General features: G+C 39.7%; 3 protein-coding genes across 6 annotated transcripts; 2 read left to right on the top strand and 1 right to left on the bottom strand.

Moving 5' to 3' along the window:
• The first annotated feature begins 2,630 nt into the window (after positions 1–2,630).
• ccdc103 (coiled-coil domain containing 103) lies at positions 2,631–6,881 on the top strand. Of its 3 annotated transcripts, XM_059348478.1 has the most exons (4): positions 2,631–2,662; positions 2,792–2,926; positions 5,378–5,526; positions 6,611–6,881. In XM_059348478.1, the coding sequence occupies exons 3-4, from the start codon at positions 5,381–5,383 to the stop codon at positions 6,708–6,710; spliced, it is 246 nt and encodes an 81-aa protein (XP_059204461.1). In that variant the 5' UTR covers positions 2,631–2,662; positions 2,792–2,926; positions 5,378–5,380; the 3' UTR covers positions 6,711–6,881. The 3 variants fall into 3 exon arrangements, with proteins under 3 accessions (XP_059204461.1, XP_059204460.1, XP_059204462.1); XM_059348477.1 differs by lacking the exon at positions 2,631–2,662 and having other exon boundaries at positions 2,705–2,926; XM_059348479.1 differs by lacking the exons at positions 2,631–2,662; positions 2,792–2,926 and adding an exon at positions 2,946–3,093.
• Positions 6,882–8,843: 1,962 nt separating this feature from the next.
• On the top strand, positions 8,844–21,040 carry abi3a (ABI family, member 3a). Of its 2 annotated transcripts, XM_059348910.1 has the most exons (12): positions 8,844–9,088; positions 9,968–10,122; positions 10,611–10,781; positions 11,405–11,581; positions 13,226–13,284; positions 13,382–13,435; positions 13,785–14,080; positions 14,156–14,299; positions 16,320–16,448; positions 18,854–18,991; positions 19,192–19,320; positions 20,060–21,040. In XM_059348910.1, exons 2-12 carry the CDS (start codon positions 9,979–9,981, stop codon positions 20,221–20,223), a joined length of 1,605 nt encoding a protein of 534 aa, XP_059204893.1. In that variant the 5' UTR covers positions 8,844–9,088; positions 9,968–9,978; the 3' UTR covers positions 20,224–21,040. The 2 variants fall into 2 exon arrangements, with proteins under 2 accessions (XP_059204893.1, XP_059204892.1); XM_059348909.1 differs by lacking the exons at positions 16,320–16,448; positions 18,854–18,991 and having other exon boundaries at positions 9,970–10,122; positions 14,156–14,293.
• A 749-nt stretch (positions 21,041–21,789) lies between these two features.
• ifnphi1 (interferon phi 1) lies at positions 21,790–23,581 on the bottom strand. The gene is made up of 5 exons (XM_059348815.1): positions 23,454–23,581; positions 23,281–23,355; positions 22,474–22,626; positions 22,288–22,365; positions 21,790–22,200 (listed from the first exon to the last, which is right to left on the bottom strand). The coding sequence occupies exons 1-5, from the start codon at positions 23,574–23,576 to the stop codon at positions 21,925–21,927; spliced, it is 705 nt and encodes a 234-aa protein (XP_059204798.1). The 5' UTR covers positions 23,577–23,581; the 3' UTR covers positions 21,790–21,924.
• Positions 23,582–25,395: the final 1,814 nt, after the last annotated feature.

A 25,395-nucleotide genomic window follows, 5' to 3' on the forward strand; every position in this document is an offset into this window, starting at 1 on the left:
GTAGAATAACTGGAGGCTTTTTATTATAAATTACATGTGAAGTTTTACTGTCAGTGTCATAAGTTATTACTCATTTATGAAGAACGAGGATTAGCTTGACTTGCTGCGACATTCACAAGTCATTTAGCATGCGCAAATCACATAGACATCATGTTTACCTAAGTGACGTCACAACCCAACTACGGTGGCCTGTAATCACATCTCACCACAGTCAGAAAACAGAAAGATATATTCATTTTACTTTCAGTAATATCATGAGTATTTATGTGTTTTCATTTAAATTCACTGTAATTTAACAATCAACATCATTAAACAATCAAATAATACTGTAAAAATAACCCAGAATGTACCATTATATTAATTTACAGACTTTGTGATTAATATTTGCATTAAAAGTAATGTATATCTTTTATGGCATTTCCTCTTAATGTAAAAGCTGTAAAACAAACTTGGAGCTGTAAAACAAACTTCAATTATTATATTTATAGTAACACAGACAGGAAGAGAAAACTGTCTGAATCCAGATTATTTGTAGATGAAAACATGATGAACAGAGAGATAATGCTAACGCTAATGCTAACAGCTGTTTTACTGTTTTAGACTTTTACTCGGGTCACCCGTGCTCCAGTCATCTCCATCGTTAAGTTTAAGGTAGTAATCTGCACTGTTTCATATCAGTCTTTTCCTAGTCTTGGGTTTGCGATCAAATACGACGTGTTTGATATTATCTCAAGTCGCAGTGATGTATTACAATCAACAACCAATAGATGAGGAAAGGTCCCAGGTTCCAGACCGGGCAGTAAAACCACTTTGACAGGAAAAAGTAACATCACAATAATGTTAGTAAGCTCAGTCCTATATAAAAATATAGTGATGTCATATATTTACGGCCACAAGCGGGATTTTTGGGGGCGCTGTTTCTTAGTAAATGTATACATAAATAAGTAATCGATGATTAATGTATGATTAACTAAATGAAAGTTGAAAGAGCTGATAAATATAATTATTCAATTAAACAAATTATAATTAAATAGGACATAAATATATATCATGAATTCATTTCTAAATTTTCCTTTCCTTTATTCTTCATTATATCTATTTTTTTTTTTTTTTACTGTAAAATAGTCAACTTTTCATATCAGAAAAAAGCCCCTTTTCAGTTTTGTGAGGGGGCATTTTGTGGCGTCTTCTCTTCTTCTTTTTTTTTTTTTTCAACACAACCACTGCACACACTAGAGCAGCTGTAGCCAAAAGCTGCTTCTCTTCTGCTTTGTAAGTTTTTACTAAGAGCGTGATGGGGAAAAATTGCATGGTAGGAAATAAATGCTAATAGAATCTAGTTGTAGTATTGTAAATAGTTACCCTGCGAGATTCACAGTCTTTGTAAAATCTCAGTCTGAGACTAGGCTGGGACTAAAAACTCTAAACACTTGTCTTTAGATGTGAGCGGGTGTGAGCTGATAGTTTTCCAGGAGTCTTTTTCAAATCTTTTCAAAGTCTTCTGATGTATAGGTAGCATTACTGACCTGTTAGTTTCTCTGCAGGCTGAGAGGTGAGATCCTGCCTTACTTAAAAGCTCCATTACATCTGAACTGACTTTTTACATTTAAATTAGGCCCTGCTGACACTAGTGTTGGTCGAATCTGTTTTTCTACTAAGAAAAGTAATAACAACTGTAATATACATGCTTTATTTCAAAAGGACATAATCTCTGTTCCAGATGTAGTCTCTTACTGGAATAGCTTCACTCCGGACTTGAACTGGAAGAAAATCTGGTGCCTTCCTTCTAATTATCTGAATATAAATAAGATTAAAGAAGTGTCTTTTAAAATGATTCATAGGTTTCATCCCTGCAGTTTATTTCTACGTAGATACAAAAGGACATTGACGTGGACTGCTCATTCTACAAACAATGTGAAGAAGATCTTTGTAATTTGTCCTGCTCCAGCTCCTGTCCTTGTTTATGTGTTTTCTGTACATTCATTACCAGAATATTTGATCTGGTGTCTCTCTTACATATGTAAATGTACTGTTTGGGTTCCTCTCCTATCCTACCAACAATAAAGATACATTTTTCATTATCAACCTGATTGTTCTACTTGCAAAATACCATATACACAAATTCAAATTCTCTAATCACATTTTTGAGAAGGAGCTCAAACACACAGTACAACACAACAATCCAACATTCAACAGACAGAAAAGCCATCAAAACTATTGAGCTATGCACTCTTAAGAACATAATAATTATATTATTATTATTATCATTATTATTATTATTATTATTATTATTATTATTATGAATAATAATAATAATAATAATAATAATAATAATTATTATTATTATTATTATTAGTTTTGTATTAATGTTCTGTGTTTTTAATGTTTGTAATAGCATGTATCATGTTTGGAAACAGGACATGTGGACAGATGTGATTCAAACATCTCTTAACTTCCTACATCACCTCCAGTCGTGTGGTAATGTAATGTAATGTAATGTAAAAAATGTAATGTGTGGTCCTCCGTCGAGCGGGGGCAGCAGCACCTCTATCCGGGGACTTTACCCTTCAACCTGCTGCGTCACAGCCGTCACAGCCGACCGAGAACACCCGAGAATACCCGAGAACAGCCGAGATCTCTCGATCGAAGCCGATCCTGTTCGGTTTGTCAGACGTGTATTTAACCATAGACATATAAAGATGATTATTTATTTAGTATGTATATTATTATTAATATGTCTATGTATTTAACCGCTCTGTCTGTCTGTCCCCCCGGGCACTGCACTGCGCAGGCGCGGTCCGGCAGCCCGTCGTCATGGAGACGGTTTGTTGTTTGAGACCATAGACTGTATAGTTTGAGACCCGATAGAAGCTTAAAATCTCCTGGAAACTCCTTTAAACACCTGGAAACACACAGAGAGCTGCAGGTGAGTGTGTCACCTTCACCTGTTAGCCTCCGAGCTAACTGTCGATAACAGCGTTAGCTCTGTGAGTTTAAAGCTAAAGCTTAGCTTTATTAAACGGACCCTGTGGCTTTATCCCAAAGTCCTGGATCCTCCAGAGTCTTCCAGAGTCCAGGATCCGTCCATCTCTGGTATAACCACGAATGGAGCTGTGTTTCATTGGAAGTCCTTTTTAAATTAATTTAAAATTGTCTTTAATAACAGAACTCTGACACATGTTAGTGGAAAAGGAAGAAGATGCTTTTTTAAAAATTATTTCTTCTTCTTTTCTTTTAATTAATTCTTCTTCTTTTCAAACCGAAAAACAAACAACAACGTAAATAACAACAACAACAACAACAACGTTGGCTAGATGCATAGATACATACGCATACTCACATACACACCGTTATACAGATGTACCTATAAACATATAGACATTTACACATACATAACCCTACATACACACACATACAGTATATATAACCCTATACATATACACACATACAGTATATATAACCCTACATATACACACATACAGTATATATAACCCTATACATATACACACATACAGTATATACAACCCTATACATAAACACACATACAGTATATATAACCCTATACATAAACACACATACATTCTATATAACCCTACATACACATACATACAGTATAACCCTATAGATTTACACAATGTGTATATCTATAGGGTTATATATACTGTATTTGTCACATATATACTGTATATGTGACATATACAGTATATATAACCCTATAGATATACACACACACACACACACACACACACACACACAGTATATATATCCCTACACATATACACACATACAGTATATATAATCCTACATATACACACATATAGTATATATAACTCTACATATAGACACATACAGTATATATAACCCTACATATACACACATACAGTATATATAACCCTACATATAGACACATACAGTATATATAACCCTATGCATATACACACATACAGTATATATAACCATATATATATATACACACACACATGCATGCGCACACACACACACACACACACACACACACACACACTCACACACACAAACACACAGAACAATTTCCTGTTAGTCCATTACAAACTGTTGATGTTCAGCAGCAAACTGTCTGATGAGAGAAGCTCAGATATATTCAGTATAAATATAGAATATAGAATATTTATAGAATATATTCTATAAATAAAGAACCAGATGTTCTCATCATTAAATTTAAAGTTCTCTTGATGTTTATGGGTGTATACTTCATATTTACAGACAGAATTCACCAAGACTCAACATGAAACACAGAAAAATATCAAATATATAATTCTATACACACACACACACACACACACACACAGACACACACACACACACATACACACACACACACACACACACACACACGAGATGAGATAAATATAAGGACCAGTCGACTTCATGTTCAATACACATTTCCTTATATCATTTTGGTCCAAAAAAAAAAGTAGAAAATCCTTCTCTAGGCCTAACCCCTGGTACAACAACAACAACAGCAAAACAAAACACTGAAGGCAGTTACAAGAATAAGAATGTCCTTATCCAGTTTGTAACGTATACTTATTTAGCATATCATTTTTCATTAGCCTTTTGAACTTAACACTCTCCACGATTTATTAAGTAAAAGCTACAAAGTGATTAAACCTGAATATTCACTGATCCTGGAGCAGAACTCACCATGGAGATGTTCTGATTCTCTTTTTGAATTTTACAGAACAATAACAGTTATTTATAAATAACAATAACAGCTATTAATAAATAACAATAACAGATAATAGCAGACTGTAGGTCTGTTAACACAATAGACATGACTCTCTGAATGGGAAAGCTACGTTTACTTTACACATAGTTCATCATGTGACGCATATACAGTCATGGAAAAATTATTAGACCATAGTTTTCTTCAGTTTCTTGTTTATTTTAATGGCTGATACAACTAAAGGTACATTTGTTTGGATTTTCCATGGTTTTATTGATAATAACCAAAGTCATTATCAATAAAACCATGTTAAATGTCTAGATATCAGCTCTTAAATTAAACTATTTTCAGCTGTTTTTGTTATCATTATATTTGTCCAAAGAAATGTACCTTTAATCGTACCAGTCATTAGCATAAACAAGAAACTGAAGAAAACAAGGGTCTAATATTTTTTTTTACATGGCTGTATATGAATTAACATTAATAACTTTAGCAACTGAGATGCATCAATTAACTGAACTTAATGTGTCAAGATGATGTTTATTATCTTTAGATAAATATTCTGATATTTGTTTGTGCTCTGAACACAAGTTTGGTAAATTATGTGATAAATATTCAGTGTATTATCCTATCAGCTGCTCCTCTCTAACTGCACCTGTGTGACATCATCAGGTGATGGCGACCTCACAGAGTGATGTCATCGACTTCTCAGCGCTGGACCAAGAGCTGCAGGCAGCGCTCGAGTCAGACCGGATCCACCAGAACCAGAACCAGGCCAAGCTGAGAGCCGTCAGCCAGGGAGTCCCCTACAGCCAGTTCAGGTACTCCAGGTCCCCCTACAGCCAGTCCAGGTACTCCTGGTCCCCCTACAGCCAGTCCAGGTACTCCTTGTCCCCCTACAGCCAGTCCAGGTACTCCTGGTCCCCTAAAGCCAGTTCAGGTACTCCATGTCCCCCTACAGCCAGTCCAGGTACTCCTGGTCCCCTACAGCCAGTTCAGGTACTCATGGTCCCCCTAGAGCGAGTTCAGGTACTCCAGGTCCCCCTACAGCCAGTCCAGGTACTCCTGGTCCCCTACAGCCAGTTCAGGTACTTCAGGTCCCCCTACAGCCAGTTCAGGTACTCCTGGTCCCCTACAGCCAATTCTGTAGGGGACCAGGAAACTCCTGGAAACTCCTTTAAACACCTGGAAACACACAGAGAGCTGCAGGTGAGTGTGGCACCTTCACCTGTTAGCTGTTAGCCTCCGAGCTAACTGTCGATAACAGCGTTAGCTCTGTGAGTTTAAAGCTAAAGCTTAGCTTTATTAAACGGACCCTGTGGCTTTATCCCAAAGTCCTGGATCCTCCAGAGTCTTCCAGAGTCCTGGATCCGTCCATCTCTGGTATAACCACGAATGGAGCTGTGTTTCATTGGAAGTCCTTTTTAAATTACCCTACAGCCAGTTCAGGTACTCCAGTTCCCCCTACAGCCAGTTCAGGTACTCCAGGTCCCCCTACAGCAAGTTCAGGTACTCCTGGTCACACTAGAGCGAGTTCAGGTACTCCTGGTCCCCCTACAGCCAGTCCAGGTACTCCTGGTCCCTCTACAGCCAATTCAGGTACTCCTGGTCCCCCTACAGCCAGTTCAGGTACTCCAGGTCCTGGAAACTCCTCCAGGTCTCTGCCAGGTCAGGTGCCTCATCTCAGGACTTCCAAGGATTCCTTAAAGGTTCCAGGATGTTTTAGGTGCTTTAAAGCCTAAAGTAACTTTTGTAATTCCAGGATACTCCAGAATGTTTGAGAGGTTTTTCAGTGTCCTTGAATGAGTTCCAGGGTGCTCAGTTCTGTGTGTGTGTGTGTGTGTGTGTGTGTGTGTGTATGTGTGTGTGTGTGTGTGTGTGTGTGTGTTGGTGTGTGCGGTGTAGGGACCTGGTCCTGGCGAGTCACCTGAGGCCTCTGGAGCCGAAAGATAAACAAGCGTCACCATGGAAACAGACGTGGAGGAGCAGCGACGCACATCAGTGAAACTAAACTTTTTGTTTTTTGAGTTAATAAAACAATTTTGAGATTCAAAATGTTTTTAACTCATTTATTTATTTGTTCTTGGAAAAGCTGGAAGCCATATCAGGAGATAAATCCTTGAAAGTTTTGGAAAAGTCTATAATTTACATTTATTTATTTACTGAGTTATCTTCACATTTATTTCTACATTTCCACATGTATTTACTTATTCATGATTTTTATATTTATTCTCAGCCCATTTACATTCTGACAAAAGTCTCATAAATAAATAAATAAATGTAGAAATAAATGTAAAACTTAGAATATGTAGATAGATCATAAAATAAATGTGGAAATGGGGCGTTTTGCAGCCGAGTGAGAAGCGGTTGGGATGAGAGTCAGCACCTCCAAGTCTGAGGCCATGGTTCTCTGCCGGAAAACGGTGGACTGCCCTCTCTGGGTGGGGAGAGAGGTACTGCCTCAAACGAAGGAGTTCAGGTATAGCAGGCGGTTTGGTGCAGCGTCAGCAGTGATATGGGCGTTGTACCAGACCGTCGTGGTGAAGAAGAAGCTGAGCCGGAAGGCAAAGCTCTCGATTTACCGGTCCATCTATGTTCCAACCCTCACCTATGGTCATGAGCTTTGGGTAGTGACCAAAAGAACGAGATCGCTGATACAAGCGGCTGAAATGAGCTTCCTCCGTAGGGTGGCTGGGCTCAGCCTTAGAGATAGGGTGAGGAGCTCAGACATCCAGAGGAAGCTCGGAGTAGAGCCGCTGCTCCTTCGCGTCGAAAGGAGTCAGCTGAGGTGGTTTGGGCATCTGCTAAGGATCCTCCCGGGCGCCTCCCATTAGAGGTGTTCCAGGCACGGGGAAGACCCAGAACACGGTGGAAGGATTATATCTCTGGCCTGGCCTGGGAATGCCTCGAGGTCCCCCAGGAGGAGCTGGACGTTGTTGCTGGGGAGAGGGACGTCTGGAATGCCCTGCTTAGCCTGCTCCGAAACCCGACCTGGACCCGGAGAAGCGGAGGAAAATGGATGGATGAATGTGGAAATGTTGCATTGATGTTGTTCCCTTTGTGACCAGCAGGTGGAGCTGCAGCTTCATTCATCTTCACTGTTAAACTTCATTTCTGATTTATTTATTTAGTTTGTGATGTTTAGATCTAAAAATGTTAAAGATCAAATAAACTGAACTTGCAGTCAGATAAATACATAAATATTCTATTACAATCTTAAATTGTCTCATTTTTTAACTGAGTCTGGTGCAACAGATCCTCACAGTCAGTTTGGAGTTTTATTGTGGCGAGTTGAGACAGGAAGTGGATTGAGCTGACAGGAGGTCTCACTCTGCTGCTGACAGGCTCGGTCCTTGAGAGGTCCTAGGGTCCCCTCAGGGTCCTTCCGAGGGTTCCAGAAGTTCAAGAAAGGGGTTCTTGAAATGTGTCCTTGAGTCCTTCTGGATCCAAGAATCTATTTCAAGGACCCGGAATCTTTTTCAGACACCTCAGTTGCATCTCCAGAAGTCCTGGAGCCGTTTACTGACCCCTGAAATCCTTGAAGCGTCTTTGGAACTCCTTTAAGACCCGCTGGCAGAACGCTCAAGGACCCAAACATCAAAACATCAGCTGATGATTTTATGTCCTTCCACAGATTCGAGGCCCCTGGAGAAACATTCCAGGAAAGTGAGTTTCATGGGTCCTTTTAGACTGTGTGCTTTTTAAGGTCCTTCCAGGACTTTCAGGAGGTATTTAAAGGTGTCCAGAAGTTTGCAGTGGTGGAAGAAGTATTCAGATATCTGCAGTAAATGTACAAAAGTATCAGCATCAAAATTTACTTAAAGTATCAAAAGTAAAAGTACTTGTTAAGCAGAATGGACCCACTCAGATTGTTTTATATATTCCAAATATATTATTACATTGCTTGTATTGATGCTTTTATGTAAGAACTGAAGCATTTTAATGTTGTAAAGACATGACTCATTTGATTACTTTATATACTGTTATACGAGTTATATAAATTGATCATGTTTTTATGTTAAATCTCGACCTGAAAAGTAACTAAAGCTGTAAGCTAAATGTAGTGGAGTAAAAGTAAAAAGTGGAATGAAATGGAAATACTCAAGGAAAGTACAAGTACCTCAAAATTGTACTGAAGTACAGTACTCGAGTAAATGTACCTAGTTACTTTGTACAAATGGGAGTTTATGGGTCCTTGAAAACTGAAGAAAGTCAACGATTTTTCCTGAGGAGTGAGTACTCCTCTATATCAGAGACGATCTACGGCTCGAATACTCAAATAGAGAGCAGGTTCACTCTGACTCAGAGGCACAGAGAGACAGAAAGAGAGGCAGATAGAGAGACAGAGAGACAGACGGGACTTGTCTTCTTCTTTAGACTCTGGTGAGTTCTTCTTCTTCTTCTTCCTGACTAAAACGTGTTTGATGTAAAATCATCCTTGAAGTTTCTCTCTCAGAAGTTTGACGGCAGCTGAAGTATCAGAACTGCAGTAATTGAATCATTTCAGTGAAAGTACGACAACATTTTATTTGCCTATTACGAGTGGTGGAATGTAACTAAGTACATTTACTCAAGTACTGTACTTAACTACAATTTTGAGGTACTTGTACTTTACTTGAATATTTCCATTTTATGTAACTGTATACTTCTACTCCACTACATTTAGCTGACAGCTTTAGTTATTTTTTGGGTACAGATTTAATATGAAAAACATGATACATTTAAAGCTATTAGACATTTGTTTTTAAATGAAACCTCATAACGGTATATTAGGTAGTTAAAATGAGCCCTATCACTACAAAATGAAAATGCTGCATTCTTAACTGCATCAATAATAATAACAATGTAATAATATATTTAGAATATATACACAATCTGAGTGGTTTCATTCTGCATAACGAGTACTTTTACTTTTGATACTTTAAGTACATTTTGATGCTAATACTTTTGTACTTTTACTTCAGTAAGTTTTGAATGCAGTACTTTTACTGTAGTGGAGTAATTTCACTGTGTGTATTAATACTTTTACTGCAGTAAGAGATCTGAATACTTCTTCCACCACTGGTAAAAACATGGTTGAAGTTTCTGTCTCAGAACTTTGACTGCAGCTGAAGTATCAGTACTGCAGTAATTAAATACTTCAGTACTACTCAGTTTAAGTACGGCAACATTTTATTTGCCTATTTGTGGTTATTATGAAATGAACTCATGCATGTTTAAATATCTGAATATGTGAATGAGTATTAAGAGTTTAATGTCCAGAGACTGAATGAATGATGAAGGAGATGAAGGATCAGAAGTTTACAGACGAGGTGATGAAGATTCTGGACGAAGCTCCGAACGCCAGAAAAGCTCTCCTGGAAAACTATGACAACCTGCTCAGAGTGTCAGAGTACTGCTGCAGCAACTACCTACAGGTTAGTACTACTACATACTACTGCAGTACTGCTACATACAGGTCAGTACTACTGCAGTACTACTGCATACAGGTCAGTACTACTGCACACAGGTCAGTACTAGTACTGCTGCATACAGGTCAGTTCTACTGCAGTACTACTGCATACAGGTCAGTACTACTGCACACAGCTCAGTACTAGTACTACTGCATACAGGTCAATACTACTGCAGGACTACTGCACACAGGTCAGTACTACTGCATACAGGTCAGTACTACTGCAGCACCTTTGTTTGTTCTGTTCCAAGTCTTTGTGCTAAGCTCAGCTAACAGTTCCCCCTGTTCCCAGTCATTATGCTAAGCTAGGCTAATCGTTCCCTCTGCTTCCAGTCTTTATGCTAAGCTGGGCTAACAGTTCCCTCTGTTCCCAGTCTTTGTGCTAAGCTAGGCTAAGAGTCCCCTCTGTTCCCAGTCTTTATGCTAAGCTAGGCTAACGCCCCATGTTTTCAGGCAGGTGAGGGCAGCATGGCGGCGTTGGAGGAGACGAAGAACTTCACCACCCAGTCCCTGGCCAGCGTGGCGTACCAAATCAGCTCGTTGGCCGGCAGCGTGCTGAGCCTGCTGGACGCTCAGACCAATCAGCTGCGTCACATGGAGTCTTCCATCAACCTCATTGGTCAGGTGAGCCCCGCCCCCTCTGACAAGAGGGGGCAGCAATAATAATCAACACAAACTGATCTCTGATTGGTTGGTTTCTGCTCAGCTGGCAGTGTGTGTGTGCATCGGGAGCAATTTGGGGTTCAGCATCTTGCTCAAGGATACTTCGACATGTAGCTGCCATGGTCAGGGATCGAACCACCAACCTTCCGGTTACTGGACGAAACCAACTGAGCCACAGCCGCCGTCTGTGTGTCTGTGTGTGTGTCTTTGTGTGTGTATGTGTGTGTGTGTGTGTGTGTGTGTGTGTGTGTGTGTGTGTGTCTGGATGAATAGAGTGTCTGTTCTCTTTGTGTTCTCTCATTAACAAACTAATACGATCTTAAAGTCTCGAACAGACGTTCTACATTCTTCATCGTTATTTATTCATTTGTATGTGTGTGTGTGTGAGAATGTTTCCACACATCTGATTTAACGTGTTTAGTTTTGATGCTGTCAACTGTTTTCTCCTCTGTAATATTTTTATTGTTGGTGATTAATCTGTAGTGGATTTAAATATTTTGTTCATAAAATGTCAGAAATTGACGAAAACTCTGAGCAGACGTATTGTTAGTGACAGAGTGTGTGTGTGTGTGTGTGTGTATCAGACGGTGGAGATGCACAAAGAGAAGGTTTCCCGGCGAGAGATCGGTGTCTTCACTGCGGTGAGACGAGTCCCCCGCAGCCACAAGATCCTCCCGCCCCCCCAGCCCCCTGCCCGCCCCCCCTATAGCCGCCGGCCAATTAACTACCAGCAACTGGACAGCCAGGGCCACGGCATGAAGGTACACACACACACACACACACACACACACACACACAGACACAGACAGGTGTAATGCAGAACTTCCATCAGAACTTCCATCCAGGTACCAATGTGACTCTGATGTTCCTTCAGTCAGTCTGAAGGTCAGTGTTTGAGCATCGGCAGATTTAATGACAGACGCCGAGCAGCTTTTAGAGAAACAAAAAAACAAAAGCAGAAGTGAAGTTTAGTTTCTGCTGTGTGATGCTGACAGGAAGCGTCAGTGGCTGCAGACGACCGCAGAAACACAAGTGTTCCTCCTTAAACCTTTAACTTCCTGCACTGAGTTTTATATTCTCCTGACAGTTTCAGACCGGCAGACTAATGCAAACTACTGCAAACTACTGCAAACTACTGCGGACGACTGCGGCCTACTGCAGACTAATTCAGACTACTGCAAAATACTGCAAAATACTGCAGACTAATGCAGATTACTGCAAACTAATGCAAACTACTGCAGACTATGCAAACTACTGCAGACTACTGCAGTCTAATGTAGACTACTGCAGAATAATGCAGACTACTGCAAACTACTGCAGACTAATGCAGACTACTAGAGACTACTGCAGACTACTGCAAATTACTGCATACTACGGCAAACTACTGCAGACTACTGCAAAATACTACAGACTACTGCAGACTATGGCAAACTACTGCAGACTACTACAGCCTCCTGCAAACTACTGCAGACTACTTCAAACTACTACTGCAAACTACTGCAGACTACTGCAGACTACTTCAGACTACGGCAGACTAATGCAGACTACTGCAAACTACTGCAGACTACTGCAGATTAATGCAGACTACTGCAGACTACTGCAGACTTCTGCAGACTACTACAAACTACTGCAAACTACGCAAAACTACTACAGGCTACTGCAAACTACTGTAGACTACTGCAGACTACTGCAAACTACTGCAGACTATTGCAGACTACTGCAAACTACTGCAGACTACTGCAAACTACTGCAGACTCCTGCAAATTACTGCAGACTACTGCAAAATACTACAAACTACTACTGGAAACTAATACCTCAACTACTGCAAACTACTTCAGACTACTGCAGACTACTACAGACTGTATCCTGTACTCTGTAAAGTTGTGCAGTACTGGAGGAAGTAACAAAACGTTTCACTGATCAATGAAACAAATAAAAACAAGTAAAAACATATTTTTTGACTCATATTCATCAGAAATAAAAAAGAAGTGAAACTCAAACAGAACAAAGTTCATATATTTAATATATTTTGATCTTTAGTTTCACTTCCTCACTTCTGATGCTGTTCACAGTCCACCCACACACACACACACACACACACACACACACACACAGACAGACAGTCTTTGTTGAGCGTGGGAAAAGGTTTAGAGAGACTAATTAGAGCTGCTGAGGCCTCACAGGCTCTATTGATGCTCTCTCTCTCTCTCTCACACACACACACACACACACACACAGTAACACACTCTCTCTCACACACACACACACACACACACACACATGCACGCACACACACACAAACACACACACACACAGTAACACACTCTCTCTCTCTCACACACACATACACACACGCACACACACTCTCTCACGCACACACAGTAACACACTCGTGTCCTCCTCAGGTCTCTGGGAAACAGTTGGAGCGAACAGGAACAATCCGTAAACTCGGAGCCTCCACCAGGTTCAGTCTGACTCTGTTTCTATTGGTGACAACTTCCTGCTTCACATCACACATCTACAACAGTGTGTGTGTGTGTGTGTGTGTGTGTGTGTTTTAGGTCCACCAAGCCTCCAGAGCCGGTGCAGTGCCCTGTGGCGCCCCCTGTCAGCGGGTAATAATCCCTCTGACCTGTGAAGTCTGCTTTGCCCTGGCTTTCGCCTGTCAGGCAGCAGACACCTGTCACATAGCAGTCAGGGCAGCGGGAACTGAAATCAGTATTAATGTTAAACAAGGAGCTGTTCATCAGTTTGTTTTTGTTGCAGATGAAATTGAACACATAAAGCTTTACTAATTAAACAAAAAACATTCAGTAGGACTTTTGTGAATCCAGTTATTTATATTTTTAATCTGCATTTTTTTATTTTAAATACAATTATTAATAATTAAACTCCTTTGGTCATGTAGAATCAGGTCTCGTTTAATATTTCAGGAATCCAAACTTTGAATGATTTCATTTTCAGCTCCAGTTTTGGGAAAGCTGTAGCTCCGCCCATCATCCCCTGTCCGCCGCCGCCTGAGAGTGACATCATCAGCACGCTGCTGGAGGAGGCCCCGCCCCCTCCGTCAGAGGAGGAGATGTCAGCTGAGGACGGTGAGGTCAGCGGCGCGGTGGCCCCGCCCCCTCCACCACCACCACCGCCACCTGACTCATCAAGACAGCAGGTGGCTCCGCCCCCTCCTCCCCCTCCTCCTACTTCAGAGGCTCTGACTAATCACATCGCTCCACCGCCGGCTCCACCCCTCAGCCTGGAGACAGGTGAGACCGAAAACAAAAACAGTTGATTAGATGTAGAGTGACATCATGATGACATTACACCTGCCTTGTCCTCAGTGGTCGAGGAGGGCTTCCCCCCCCCCTCTCCTCCCCCCCCTCCTCCCTCTGATAATGACGGCTTTCCTTCACCACCCATTGACGGCGCAGAGATACCGGCCCCGCCCCCTCCACCGCCACCACCACAGGAAGTAGATGGTACCTGTCCGTCTGTCTGTCTGTCTGTCTGTCTGTCTGTTTGTCTGTCTGTCTGTCTGTCTGTGTTGATGGTTTATTTTATTTCAGTTTTAAATCTCAAACTCACCTCAAATATTTAGTTTAAATGTTCCTCGCTCACTATTCAACATGAATCATTGAATCACTCTCTGTTACATGTTTTAGTGTTTCGCCTCCAAACTCAATTTAAAAATGGTCACGTTAGCCTCTTCTTCTTCTCTGGTGTTTTTCTGAGTTGCTTTTTCCTCATTGAGTATGCTTGTAAGAGCCACTATCTACTCTCCACCGGGCTTCTTCCTATTATTCTTCCGTTTCTTCCGTGTTTTTTTAGTTGACTACTCCTCCCAGAGTTTTGGTTGCACATACACTAAAAAGGTATCACATCAACTGGCTCAGCCATGACAAGTGTGCTATGACTTTTCTAAGGTTTTCAGCAAATGGTTTTAAAATGATTCTGCAAAAACACGCCAAAAAATCCCCTTAATGTTACCCTATTGAGAGGCTAGAGTGGATGACATCATCGCTAGAATGCAGAGGGAGAGAGAAATTTGTCAAAAAATAAATTTGTAAACTGCACTTGAGGTCGCAGATGCCACTCTACAGAAATAATTTATGATAAGAAATGTAGGTAAATTGGTCTTCTCATTCACATTGGTCTGGTAATGCTCTCAGAGTTATAGTTTGGGCGTAGGATGCACAGATGATCAACCAACACGCACCCACAGCCTCGTAGACTGCCATGGTAAAAAAAGAGGGAACAAATCTGGAGGAAAGCACAGGTACCAGTTTCTTCTGATCACACTTAGAAAACAACAATTTCTTAATTTTTCTTCACAAAACACATATGTAGATGTTCAGGAAGAACTCGGGATGCTCAAAGTGAAGTTGGTTCACTGACAGGAGCTACGGTTTGGCTAAAAATGCTTTCTGTTCGAGGGGAACTTTCAGCTGTTTTTCTCTCTCAGTGGCATCAAATATAACACGAGCAGACACATTCCCCCACACTCACACAAGCCTGACTGTGATTAACTTTATTGAACTCTCTGTATAATAACAATGACTGTCAATGATACATTTTGGGCATTTCAGCAGAGGGCGTCCACACCACACTTTCTGGAACTGTTGAACTTTCAAACTATCAATGGTAGATTTTTAACAACCTATTTGTTCTCTCATATGAACAAACACATGTTGAAAGCTTAATCTGTCACATACCACAGCAACGGTAGAGATAATACAGGTACATCTAAAAAAATTAGAATATCGTGAAAAAGTTCAATATTTTTTGTCAATTATTTCAGAAAGTGAAACTTGTATATTATATAGATTCATTACAGATAGAATGAAATATTGAATATTGAATATTGATAATATGAAATATTGCCTGTATTTCTAGTAATTTTGATGATTCTGGCTTAGAGATAATGAAAACACAAAACTCAGTGTCTCAGAAAATTAGAATATTGCATAAGATGAATAAAAAAAGGATATTTTAAACACAAATCATGTCACAAGTCATGCTTCTTAAAGTATCTTAATTTCTATATTCTCAATACTAGGTTGGGCTCCTTTTTCATGAATTACCGCATTAATATTGCATGGCATGGAGGAGATCAGCCTATGGCACCATGTTGCTTTTATAGCAGCCTTCAGGTCATCTGCATTGTTGGTCTGGCATCTCTCACCTTCCTCAGCCGATAGACTCCTATGGGGTTGAGGTCAGCAGAGTTTTTCATTATCTGTAAGCCAGAATAATCAAAATTACAAGACAAACAGGCTTGAAATGTTTCACTCCATGTGCAATGAATCTATATAATGTATGAGTTTCACTTTCTGAAATGATTGACAAAAAATATTGAACTTTTTCACAATATTCAAATTTTTTGAGATGTAGCTGTACACTTTAAACTCCTTTTCTTTTATTGTTTTTGCTCTCAGGTTCTTCCTCTGTGGTCTTTGTTTCCTCTGCTGTTTGTCCTCTCAGTTTCTTCTTCTGTGGTGTGTTCAGTGACTTCCCGGAGGAGTCGCCGCCGCCGCTCGCCTCCGGCCGCTCGATCTCTCTCTCTGAGGGTCCGCTCTGGCCCCGCCTCACGCTGCTGCTACACGCGCTCCCTCTTCCTGCCTGCTGTCCAATCATGTGAGCCGACAGGACGCTTCTGTCATCCAATAGAAACTCTTTACAGATTCAAAATATACAACACAGAATCAATACTCTATACAGATACTCTATACAATACTTTTATTATGTAATACTTACTTAGATATAAAAAAATAAATCCCGCTGAGTGGTTCCAATAGTCCATAAATAAATTTAAATAATCCTAAGGGAAGTTCTAAGGGTCCTTAAGGAGGTTTACAATCTAGAGGTTCTTCAGGAGGTTCTAGACTCCAGACGCTCTCTGGATGTTAGGGGACTAGGAGTTCTTTAGGATTTTAGGGGGGCTAGAAGTTATCTGGATGTTAGGGGGACAAGGAGTTCTATGGATGTTAGGGGTCTAGGAGTTCTTGAGGATGTTAGGGGGACTAGGAGTTCTTGAGGATGTTAGGGGGACTAGGAGTTTTTGGGGATGTTCAGGGTCTAGGAGTTCTCTGGATGTAAGGGGGACTAGGAGTTCTTGAGGATGTTAGGGGGAATAGGAATTCTCTGGATGTTAGGGGGACTAGGAGTTCTCTGGATGTTAGGGGGACTAGGATTTCTCTGATGTTAGGGGGACTAGGAGTTCTCTGGATGTTAGGGGGACTAGGAGTTCTCTGATGTTAGGGGGACTAGGAGTTCTCTGATGTTAGGGGGACTAGGAGTTCTCTTTATGTTAGGGGGACTGGGAGTTCTATGGATGTTAGGGGGACTAGGAGTTCTCTGGATGTTAGGGGGACTAGGAGTTCTCTGGATGTTAGGGGACTAGGAGTTCTTGAGGATGTTAGGGGGACTAGAAGTTATCTGGGTGTTAGGGGGACAAGGAGTTATCTGGATGTCAGGGGTCTAGGAGTTCTTGAGGATGTTAGGGGGACTAGGAGTTCTTGGGGATGTAAAGGGGGACTAGAAGTTATCTGAATGTTAGGGGGACAAGGAGTTCGCTGGACGTTAGGGATCTAGGAGTTCTCTGGATGTTAGGGGGATTAGGAGTTCTTGAGGATGTAAGGGGGACTAGAAGTTATCTGAATATTAGGGGGACAAGGAGTTCGCTGGACGTTAGGGGTCTAGGAGTTCTCTGGATGTAAGGGGGACTAGGAGTTCTCTGGATGTTAGGGGGACTAGGAGTTCTTGAGGATGTTAGGGGGACTAGGAGTTTTCTGGATGTTAGGGGGACTATAAGTTATCTGGATGTTAGGGGGTCTAGGAGTTCTCTGGATGTTAGGGGTCTAGGAGTTCTTGAGGATGTTAGGGGGACTTGATTCTGGGGTCATTAATTAAGTTGGAAGGTTCCTTGAAGAGGTCCTATGGGTTCTTGGGAGTTCTCGAGGATCTTCAGGGACTTAAGTCTTTTAGAAAGTTGTAAGAAGAGGTTTACATAATTTCTAGGAGTTTTAAAGAAAGTCCAAGAGTCCTTCAGGAGGTTGTACTTGGCCTTACGGTTGTGAAGAGCCTTGAGGTGGTTCCTGGAGGGCCTGAGGACAATCTAGGAGTCATTAGGCATATTTCCATCAGGTACTTTTCCCTCTAGTGAGCTGTGGGTGTGGCTCTAGAGAGGATCTGCCCAACTTCACCGGTTAGCAGCTCAGAACATTCCTGCCTCGGGTCATTTCTTTCGGAGTTGCTACTGACTAGCTAACGCTGATTGGATACGGTTGAGGTGTGATTCATTGCAGACTGGTGCAGACTGGACGCTGAGGGGTTAAGATTTCCTGCTCTGACTGCAGCTGGGAGAGACTGCTGCAGGAGGACTGGGCCATGTGATGCTTTGGGATGGCGCCTGCTACTTGTTAATAAGAGTAGGAACGAGTCTCCAAAAGTCACCAATAACAACAGAAAAACTTCCTAGATTTGTTGCTAGTCGCTTTTTTGAAAAAGAGTCTCTACAGAGGTCTGAAAAGTCTAAATATAGACACAAAGAGTCTCTAGAGGGTCTGAATAGTCGAAATATAGAGACAAAGAGTCTCTAGAGGGGTCTAAATAGTCTAAATATAGAGACAAAGAGTCTCTAGGGGGGTCTAAATAGTCTAAATATAGAGACAAAGAGTCTCTAGAGGGGTCTAAATAGTCTAAATATAGAGACAAAGAATCTCTAGAGGGTCTGAATAGTCTAAATATAGAGACAAAGAGTCTCTAGAGGGCCTGAATAGTCCAAATATAGAGACAAAGTCTCTAAGTTGGATCACTGCTTGCCGTATCGGTCTGTTGTCACATTAACTCCGTTGGTTAGTACCTGTGTGGAAACAGAGGCCAAGGGAACTACCTAGTGGGCGTAGCCTAAACACTCTTTCTAGAAGAGGTTTGTGTCCTCGAGGACGAGGAAGCTTCCAGGCTTTTCTTTGATCAGATAATGTTTCTGTGTGAGGAGTCCAGATGATCCCACTCTGACTGGTTCTCTCTCCGTCTGTCAGTGATGATCCCGCCTCCTCCTCCCTACCCTCCCCCGCATGCTCCCACCCCCTCCCCCGCCTCCTCCGCCTTCACGCTGCTTCCTCGCTCCTCCTCCTCCTCTCCTCGACTCTGCTTACCTGCTCGCCTCGAACACCTGGGTAAGAAAACACACAGATACTCTCGTTAGTATGTAGGTAGTACTCCATCCGTGGTAGTAGAAGTACTAGAGGTACTACTATTAAATGTAGTAGTGGTGTAGTATACTATCACAGTATTAAAGTAAAGCTCCTATCAGCTCTGCTCATCCTGAAACCTGACTGGCCAATCACAGACCCTCACAGGACTTTTGTGCTCTCAGATCTAGAGCTCCCAGCCACGCCCCCTCCGCCCCTATTGGACGATCAGATCCGTTTTGATGACCTCATGCCGCCCCTCCCTCCCCCGGTGGACTACGACACCGAAGCCCCCCCACATTACCTGGAGAAAGGTACTGGTACTACAAGTACTACTACTCCTAATACTACCATTACTACTACTGACTACTGCTTCTAACAGGTAGTAAAGGTACAGAATATATAAGTATTAGTTATATGTACAGGTATTATAATAAAACATACAGATATAGCAGTTATATGTATAGATATAGTAGTAAAATACATGCATATTGCATTTATATAAACATTTTTGAAGGTATGTACAAGTATTTCAGTTATATGTACAGGTATTGTAGTAAAACGTACAGATATAGCAGTTATATACATACAGGTATATGAAGGTATTCTAGTTATATGTATAGAAATAGCAAAGTAAAAAAGTAAAAGACATGCATATTGCATACAAATTCTATTTTATTTACAGATTTCGCAGTAAAAGACTTGTTTATGTTGCAGTTATATTTCTATATATACATACCTTATATATATGTATGAGGTATATACTTTTATATACCTATATATATATATATATATATATATATATATATAGTAATATACATGTATATTGCAGTTATATGAACATTTTGAAGGTATATACAAGTATTACAGTTATATGTACAGGTATTGTAGTAAAACATACAGATATTGCAGTTATATACCTGTATATAAAAGGTATAAACAGGTATTCTAGTTATATAGATATTGTAGTAAAATACATGTATATAGCAGTTATATAAATATTTATATAAAAGTATATAACAGTGATGTAAGTGCAGTTCTCTGTGTGTCCAGTGGAGGCGCTGTACAGCTATGAGGCGTCCAAACCTGATGACCTGTCACTCAGCGAGGGCGACGTCATCTACCTGACGCATCGCCATGAAGACGGCTGGTGTGAGGGGTTTCTCCACGGCAACAAGGGCTTCTTCCCCGAAAACTACGTCCAATCATGTGGCTAGCCTGAAGCCCCGCCCCCTCTCTGCTGCCCCCACAGGACACACACGGTCACTGCACGTCCAGATATTAGTAAATAATAATAATAATAATTGTTTTATAAGTCAGTTAGTCCCTTTGTTACAAACATCAAATGACTCGTTAACAAGTTAACACATTTCTAATTATCATGTGACATTTTATACAAAAACAGCGGATTATTAAATAATACAATTATCAATATTTGCTTTGAGAAGTTAACTGATCATTTTATCGGTTAATAGATTTATCCTTTTTATCTATAAAATGTCAGAAAATAGTCAAAAACCCCAGATCATTTTCTGAAAACTAAATTTAATTCAACACAAAGGTCAAATATATCTGTAATTATCTGCTACTGTGTTTGTGAGATTTAAAAAATATATATTTCAATTAAAAAAGTTTATTTTAAAACACAAACGTCATTTATTAATCAGTTATTTAAAAAAAATCTCAAATTTAAACTAACTGGTTTTATGGTTGTAAATATTAAACTGTTTTACTTTAGTTCAAAGAAGTTTATTTGACTGTGTGCTGCCCCCTGCAGGCTACACACACAAACTACAGGCTGAAGCTTCAAACTGATTTCTAATTATTTATAAGGGATTCACTCAAATCACAAGACAGAGTTATTAAACTGAATTATTCATTTGAAAGTCTTTAACTGATCAATAAATATTCTGTCAGCATTTCTTGGTTTCATGTTTTTATGTTGTTAGTGTAAGTAAATCACATTTTATCACAAAATGAATACAAATTAAACATGTTCAGCACATTTAGCTGTTTCATCAATAAATTACATGCACTGTCTCAATTTCCTCTTTTCTTTCTTAATTTAGATTAAAGCTTTATGTTGCTACAATATGAGCAGCCAGTGTGAACACATCATTACTGGGTTTTATTGTTTTTTATTGGGTTTAATTGGGTCTTAGTGGGTTTAATTGGATTTTATTGGGTTTTGATTTGGGTCTTATTGGGTTTAATTTGATTTGATTGGGTTTTATTAGGTTTTATTGGGTCTTATATGGTTTTATTGGGTTTTATTGGGTCTTATTTGCTTTAATTTGATTTTATTGGGTCTTATTTAGGTCTTATGTGGTTTTATTGGATTTTATTTGGTTTTATTGGGTCTTATTTGGTTTAATTTGATTTTATTGGGTTTTAATTGGTCTTATTTGGTTGTATTGGATTTAATTGGGTTTTATTGGGTTTTGTCTGTTTTTTTTTTTTGTTTATTGGGTTTCATTGAGTTTTATTCAGGGTTTTTGTTGGTCCATTGGGTTTTATTGGATTTCATTGAGTTTTATTGTTTGTTTGTTTTTGGTTCATTGGGTTTCATTGGGTTTTATTTGGTTTTAATTTGGTTTTATTGGGGGTTATTTGGTTTTATTGGGTTTTATTGAGTTTTATTGGTTTTTATTTGGTTTTATTGGGTTTTATTTGGTTTTCTTGGGTCTTGAAGGTCGACATACAATATTTTTTCTCAAAAAACGACTTTTTGTGATTTTTAAGAGAAAACAAACATTTCACACAAACTGTATGAAAAATCTTTATTGTCATTTATCAAAAACATTTTCAAGTTTAGTCAGACAAAATAAATAAGTTTGGTCATAAATAGAAACATGATAATAAATTAATATAAATATAAAAAAATATAAATAAATATATAGAGTAACAGAGTAGACGTGTCAGTGTTTGTGTGGTCGAGTCATTGCAGAGCGCCTCCTGCTGGCTGCAGAGCGCCTCCTGCTGGCCGCAGAGCGCCTCCTGCTGACCACAGAGCGCCTCCTGCTGGCCGCAGAGCGCCTCCTGCTGGCTGCGGAGGGCCTCCTGCTGGCTGCAGAGCGCCTCCTGCTGGCTGCAGAGTTCTGATGATCTCTGATGACGGCAAGCAGCAGCTCCAACTGCTGCAGGTGACGAACGCTCTGAGACCGGATCAGCTCCCAGGATGCAGTGCTGCCCCCCTGTAAACACAGTACAAAAGTCAGTACACATACTACTACAGTCTGAGATACTTTTATATATTCTGTGAGTACTACAGCAGTACTTACGGTGCGGATCAGAGTACTGTTCTCCAGCCTCCTGTAGTATTTCTCCAGCCGGCTGCCTGCGGTCCTGTTGGTCGACACCTAGAGACAGAAACACGTCAGAAACACATTAGACTCATTCTGTTTGCTGATAAAACCTGAAGTGTAACAAGTCGGTAGTAAAGGCAGTTGAGTCGTCTCTTCACTCACACAGCTGTTGAGTTCGTCCGTCTGTCTGTCCAGAATCATCAGGAAGCGATCCGTCTTGTCGGCGTCCCAATTCGTGGCAGATCGGTTGTGGTGCTGGTAGAGAGCAGCGAGCAGCTGCAGACTGTCTCTGACGAAGAGCAGCTGGGACGCCACCTGCAGAGATACACATTTTAATATTAATATTTCCAGAGGAACATAACCCCGACACAGTGGTCGGAAAGACTTTCCCCTCAGACTTCCATCGGTAAAGAAATGTCAGTAAATCAGAAGAAACGACTCGTTTCTCTGTCGGTTCTATCCGTTCGGTCCGACAACATTTATAAAGTCTAGAAAAGCCGAAAGATGAAATCCTTTTATTATCATTCAAGTTGCTTGGGACACACTACAGATTCTGAAGAGACGTGGAGTTCACACTACATGATGGTTTCATCAAACGGATGATCACAGACTGATCCATCAATAAAAAAGAGGTTTTTATTGCCCCTACTTCCTGTCCCTCATTGGCTGCTGGCAGCAGGTAATCACTGTGTCAAGATTCACTTCAAAACATTCAGACGTGTCTGATTGTTGCAACTCAGATCTGTTCCCCTCACACAAATCTGGCAAAAACTCTTGTAGCGTGTCCTCAACTTTTCATAGGAATAAACAGAGCTCCACCTCCAACTGGACCACTTCTCTATCTGTGATGATTAAAGTCGAGCATAAAAAGTGTTTCTACCAGAGAGATCGACTCTCTGACCAGAGTCAGCCAACCACAGACAGATCCTCCCCCGGTATACTACTATGAGGAGTGAAAGTATTGATTACCTCGTCTTTCTTGATGCGGTCGTAGAGTCTGTAGGGAAAGGGGACCGGACAGTCCTGATCCAACAGCTGGCCGCCCTGAAACAAAAACACATGTAAACATAGACACTTTATAAATATGTAAAGAAAGAAATAAACTATTATTTGATAGCTATTTATTGTTTAATATATCTCACCATGAGCTGGAGGAGAGTCAGAGACTTGTTGCTCAGGTGACCGTAGTTTGTCAGCCAATCACAGCAGAGCACAGAGGTCAAGGTGCCACAGAGGCACAACAGCCTGAAGATCCAGGAGGTCATCGTGATGAGGAGGTGAGTGTCCTGACTGCTGCAGAACACTCACTTTTATACACAGAGGAAAGAGAAAACAGAGAGGAATTCCCACTTTGTTTCTGCTCTCACTTTTCAAACACACTAGGCAAGGCAAGGCAAGTTTATTTGTATAGCACAATTCAACACAAGGTAATTCAAAGTGCTTTACATACACATTAAAAACAGCAAGACACAATTGAAAACAGTAAAAACAGTCAATTAAAACAGGGGAATAGAAATAAAAATACAAATAAGATAAAATAAGATACAGCAGGATAAGAAAATAGATAAAATAATGAAAAGCACAAGTCAAACATTGCATAGTTAAAAAGTAAGGGCAGTATAGTACAGCAGATAAGTGTTAAAGTTAAGAGTATGCGGCAGTAAACAATAGTGTTTTTAGTCCTGAAATAAAGGAGCTGACCGTTTGGGCAGACCTCAGTCTGCACACTATTATATAACTCTTTGTATTAACATGTAAATGTTTTTTTTTTTTTTACAGAAAAAAGTACTGTGGAGTGTATTGGTGGTATTTGTAGTATATGTAGTATTTGTGGTATTTGTACTGTATACTACTCACCATGAAATTATTTAATTTGTATTTAATTCAGCTGAATATTTAAAAAAACATCAGAATCATATTACAAGTTTATAGTGAAAAAAGTAAATAAAAAAAAGAATGATAATAATGTAATTTATTTATATTCTGACACTTTATTTATGTTGTTTTATGTGTTGATTGACAGCTGCAGGGGAACTCCCGCTTTCATTTTTCAAACCTGCTGCTCAGCCCCACACACGGCCCTTCAGAATAAAAGCTGACGCAATCGCTCTGTGCCGACATCAGAGCTCTGAGTCTGAGTGTGTGTGTGTGTGTGTGTGTGTTGGTGTGCGGTGTGGGGACCTGGACCTGGTGTGTTGGTGACGTCGGCCTCATTTTCACTTTCGATGCGGCGACGTGACATCACGCCTGATGACGTCACAAATGAGGTAACCATGATAACTCCTGTTCACTTTCTGATGAAGTCCGAAAATAAAAAGAGTTTATTCTTTAAATCAGTTCAAATATTTCAAATATAGTAATAAACACATTTATCTAACTTTTAATAAAAATAATAAAAAGAAAACATTTCAAAACATTAATCTCAAACTGGACTTAATATGACAAAATAAGTTTACAAACAAAGAACAGAAACTTTTATATTTATTTTTTCTATTTGGAAATGATTTTATTCACAAACCATGTTTCACTTTGACATTTTATTCATTAAACAACAACAACAACAACAACAACAACAACAACAATAGAGAAGACAGTAAACAACATCAAATCAATATTTATTGATCATCAGGAGGATCATTAACTCTTTACACATTCATACAGATCCGCACAGCAGTGTTCATAATAATCATCATAATAGAAGGATATTTTTTGATAATAATAACAATAAAATGATAATGATTTAATAATGATAATAATAATTTATTATGATTTATTATATTTATAATTACGATGATAAAAGGATTTTTTGTAATAATAATAGCAATAAATATATAGTAATTTAATAAGAATAATAGTTTATTATTATTATTAATAATAATAATACTAATAATCATAACAATGAAATAATAATAATAATAAAAATAAAGATAATAAAAGGATAATTTTATGAATGATGACAATAAAATGATATATAACATTGAAAGTGAAATAGAAATTTGATAGTAATAATAATGTGTAATGTTCATTGACATTATTTGTTTAATGCTTAAAGCTTGTTTACACATTATATTTAAATATTCATTA

The sequence above is a fragment of the Centropristis striata genome, chromosome 13 (genome assembly GCF_030273125.1).
Source record: "Centropristis striata isolate RG_2023a ecotype Rhode Island chromosome 13, C.striata_1.0, whole genome shotgun sequence".
Lineage (NCBI taxonomy): Eukaryota > Metazoa > Chordata > Actinopteri > Perciformes > Serranidae > Centropristis > Centropristis striata.

Coding starts and splice junctions, on each gene's coding strand:
- ccdc103 (XM_059348478.1), top strand. CDS start 5,381: ATGGCGACCTCACAGAGTGATGTCATCGACTTCTCAGCGCTGGACCAA. Junction 5,527..6,610: donor GTCCCCTACAGCCAGTTCAG/GTACTCCAGGTC, acceptor TGTGCGGTGTAG/GGACCTGGTCCTGGCGAGTC.
- abi3a (XM_059348910.1), top strand. CDS start 9,979: ATGATGAAGGAGATGAAGGATCAGAAGTTTACAGACGAGGTGATGAAG. Junction 10,782..11,404: donor CCATCAACCTCATTGGTCAG/GTGAGCCCCGCC, acceptor TGTGTGTATCAG/ACGGTGGAGATGCACAAAGA. Junction 14,300..16,319: donor ACAGGAAGTAGATGGTACCT/GTCCGTCTGTCT, acceptor TGGTGTGTTCAG/TGACTTCCCGGAGGAGTCGC.
- ifnphi1 (XM_059348815.1), bottom strand. CDS start 23,576: ATGACCTCCTGGATCTTCAGGCTGTTGTGCCTCTGTGGCACCTTGACC. Junction 22,627..23,280: donor ACCGCATCAAGAAAGACGAG/GTAATCAATACT, acceptor GTATCTCTGCAG/GTGGCGTCCCAGCTGCTCTT. Junction 22,366..22,473: donor CGGACGAACTCAACAGCTGT/GTGAGTGAAGAG, acceptor TTCTGTCTCTAG/GTGTCGACCAACAGGACCGC.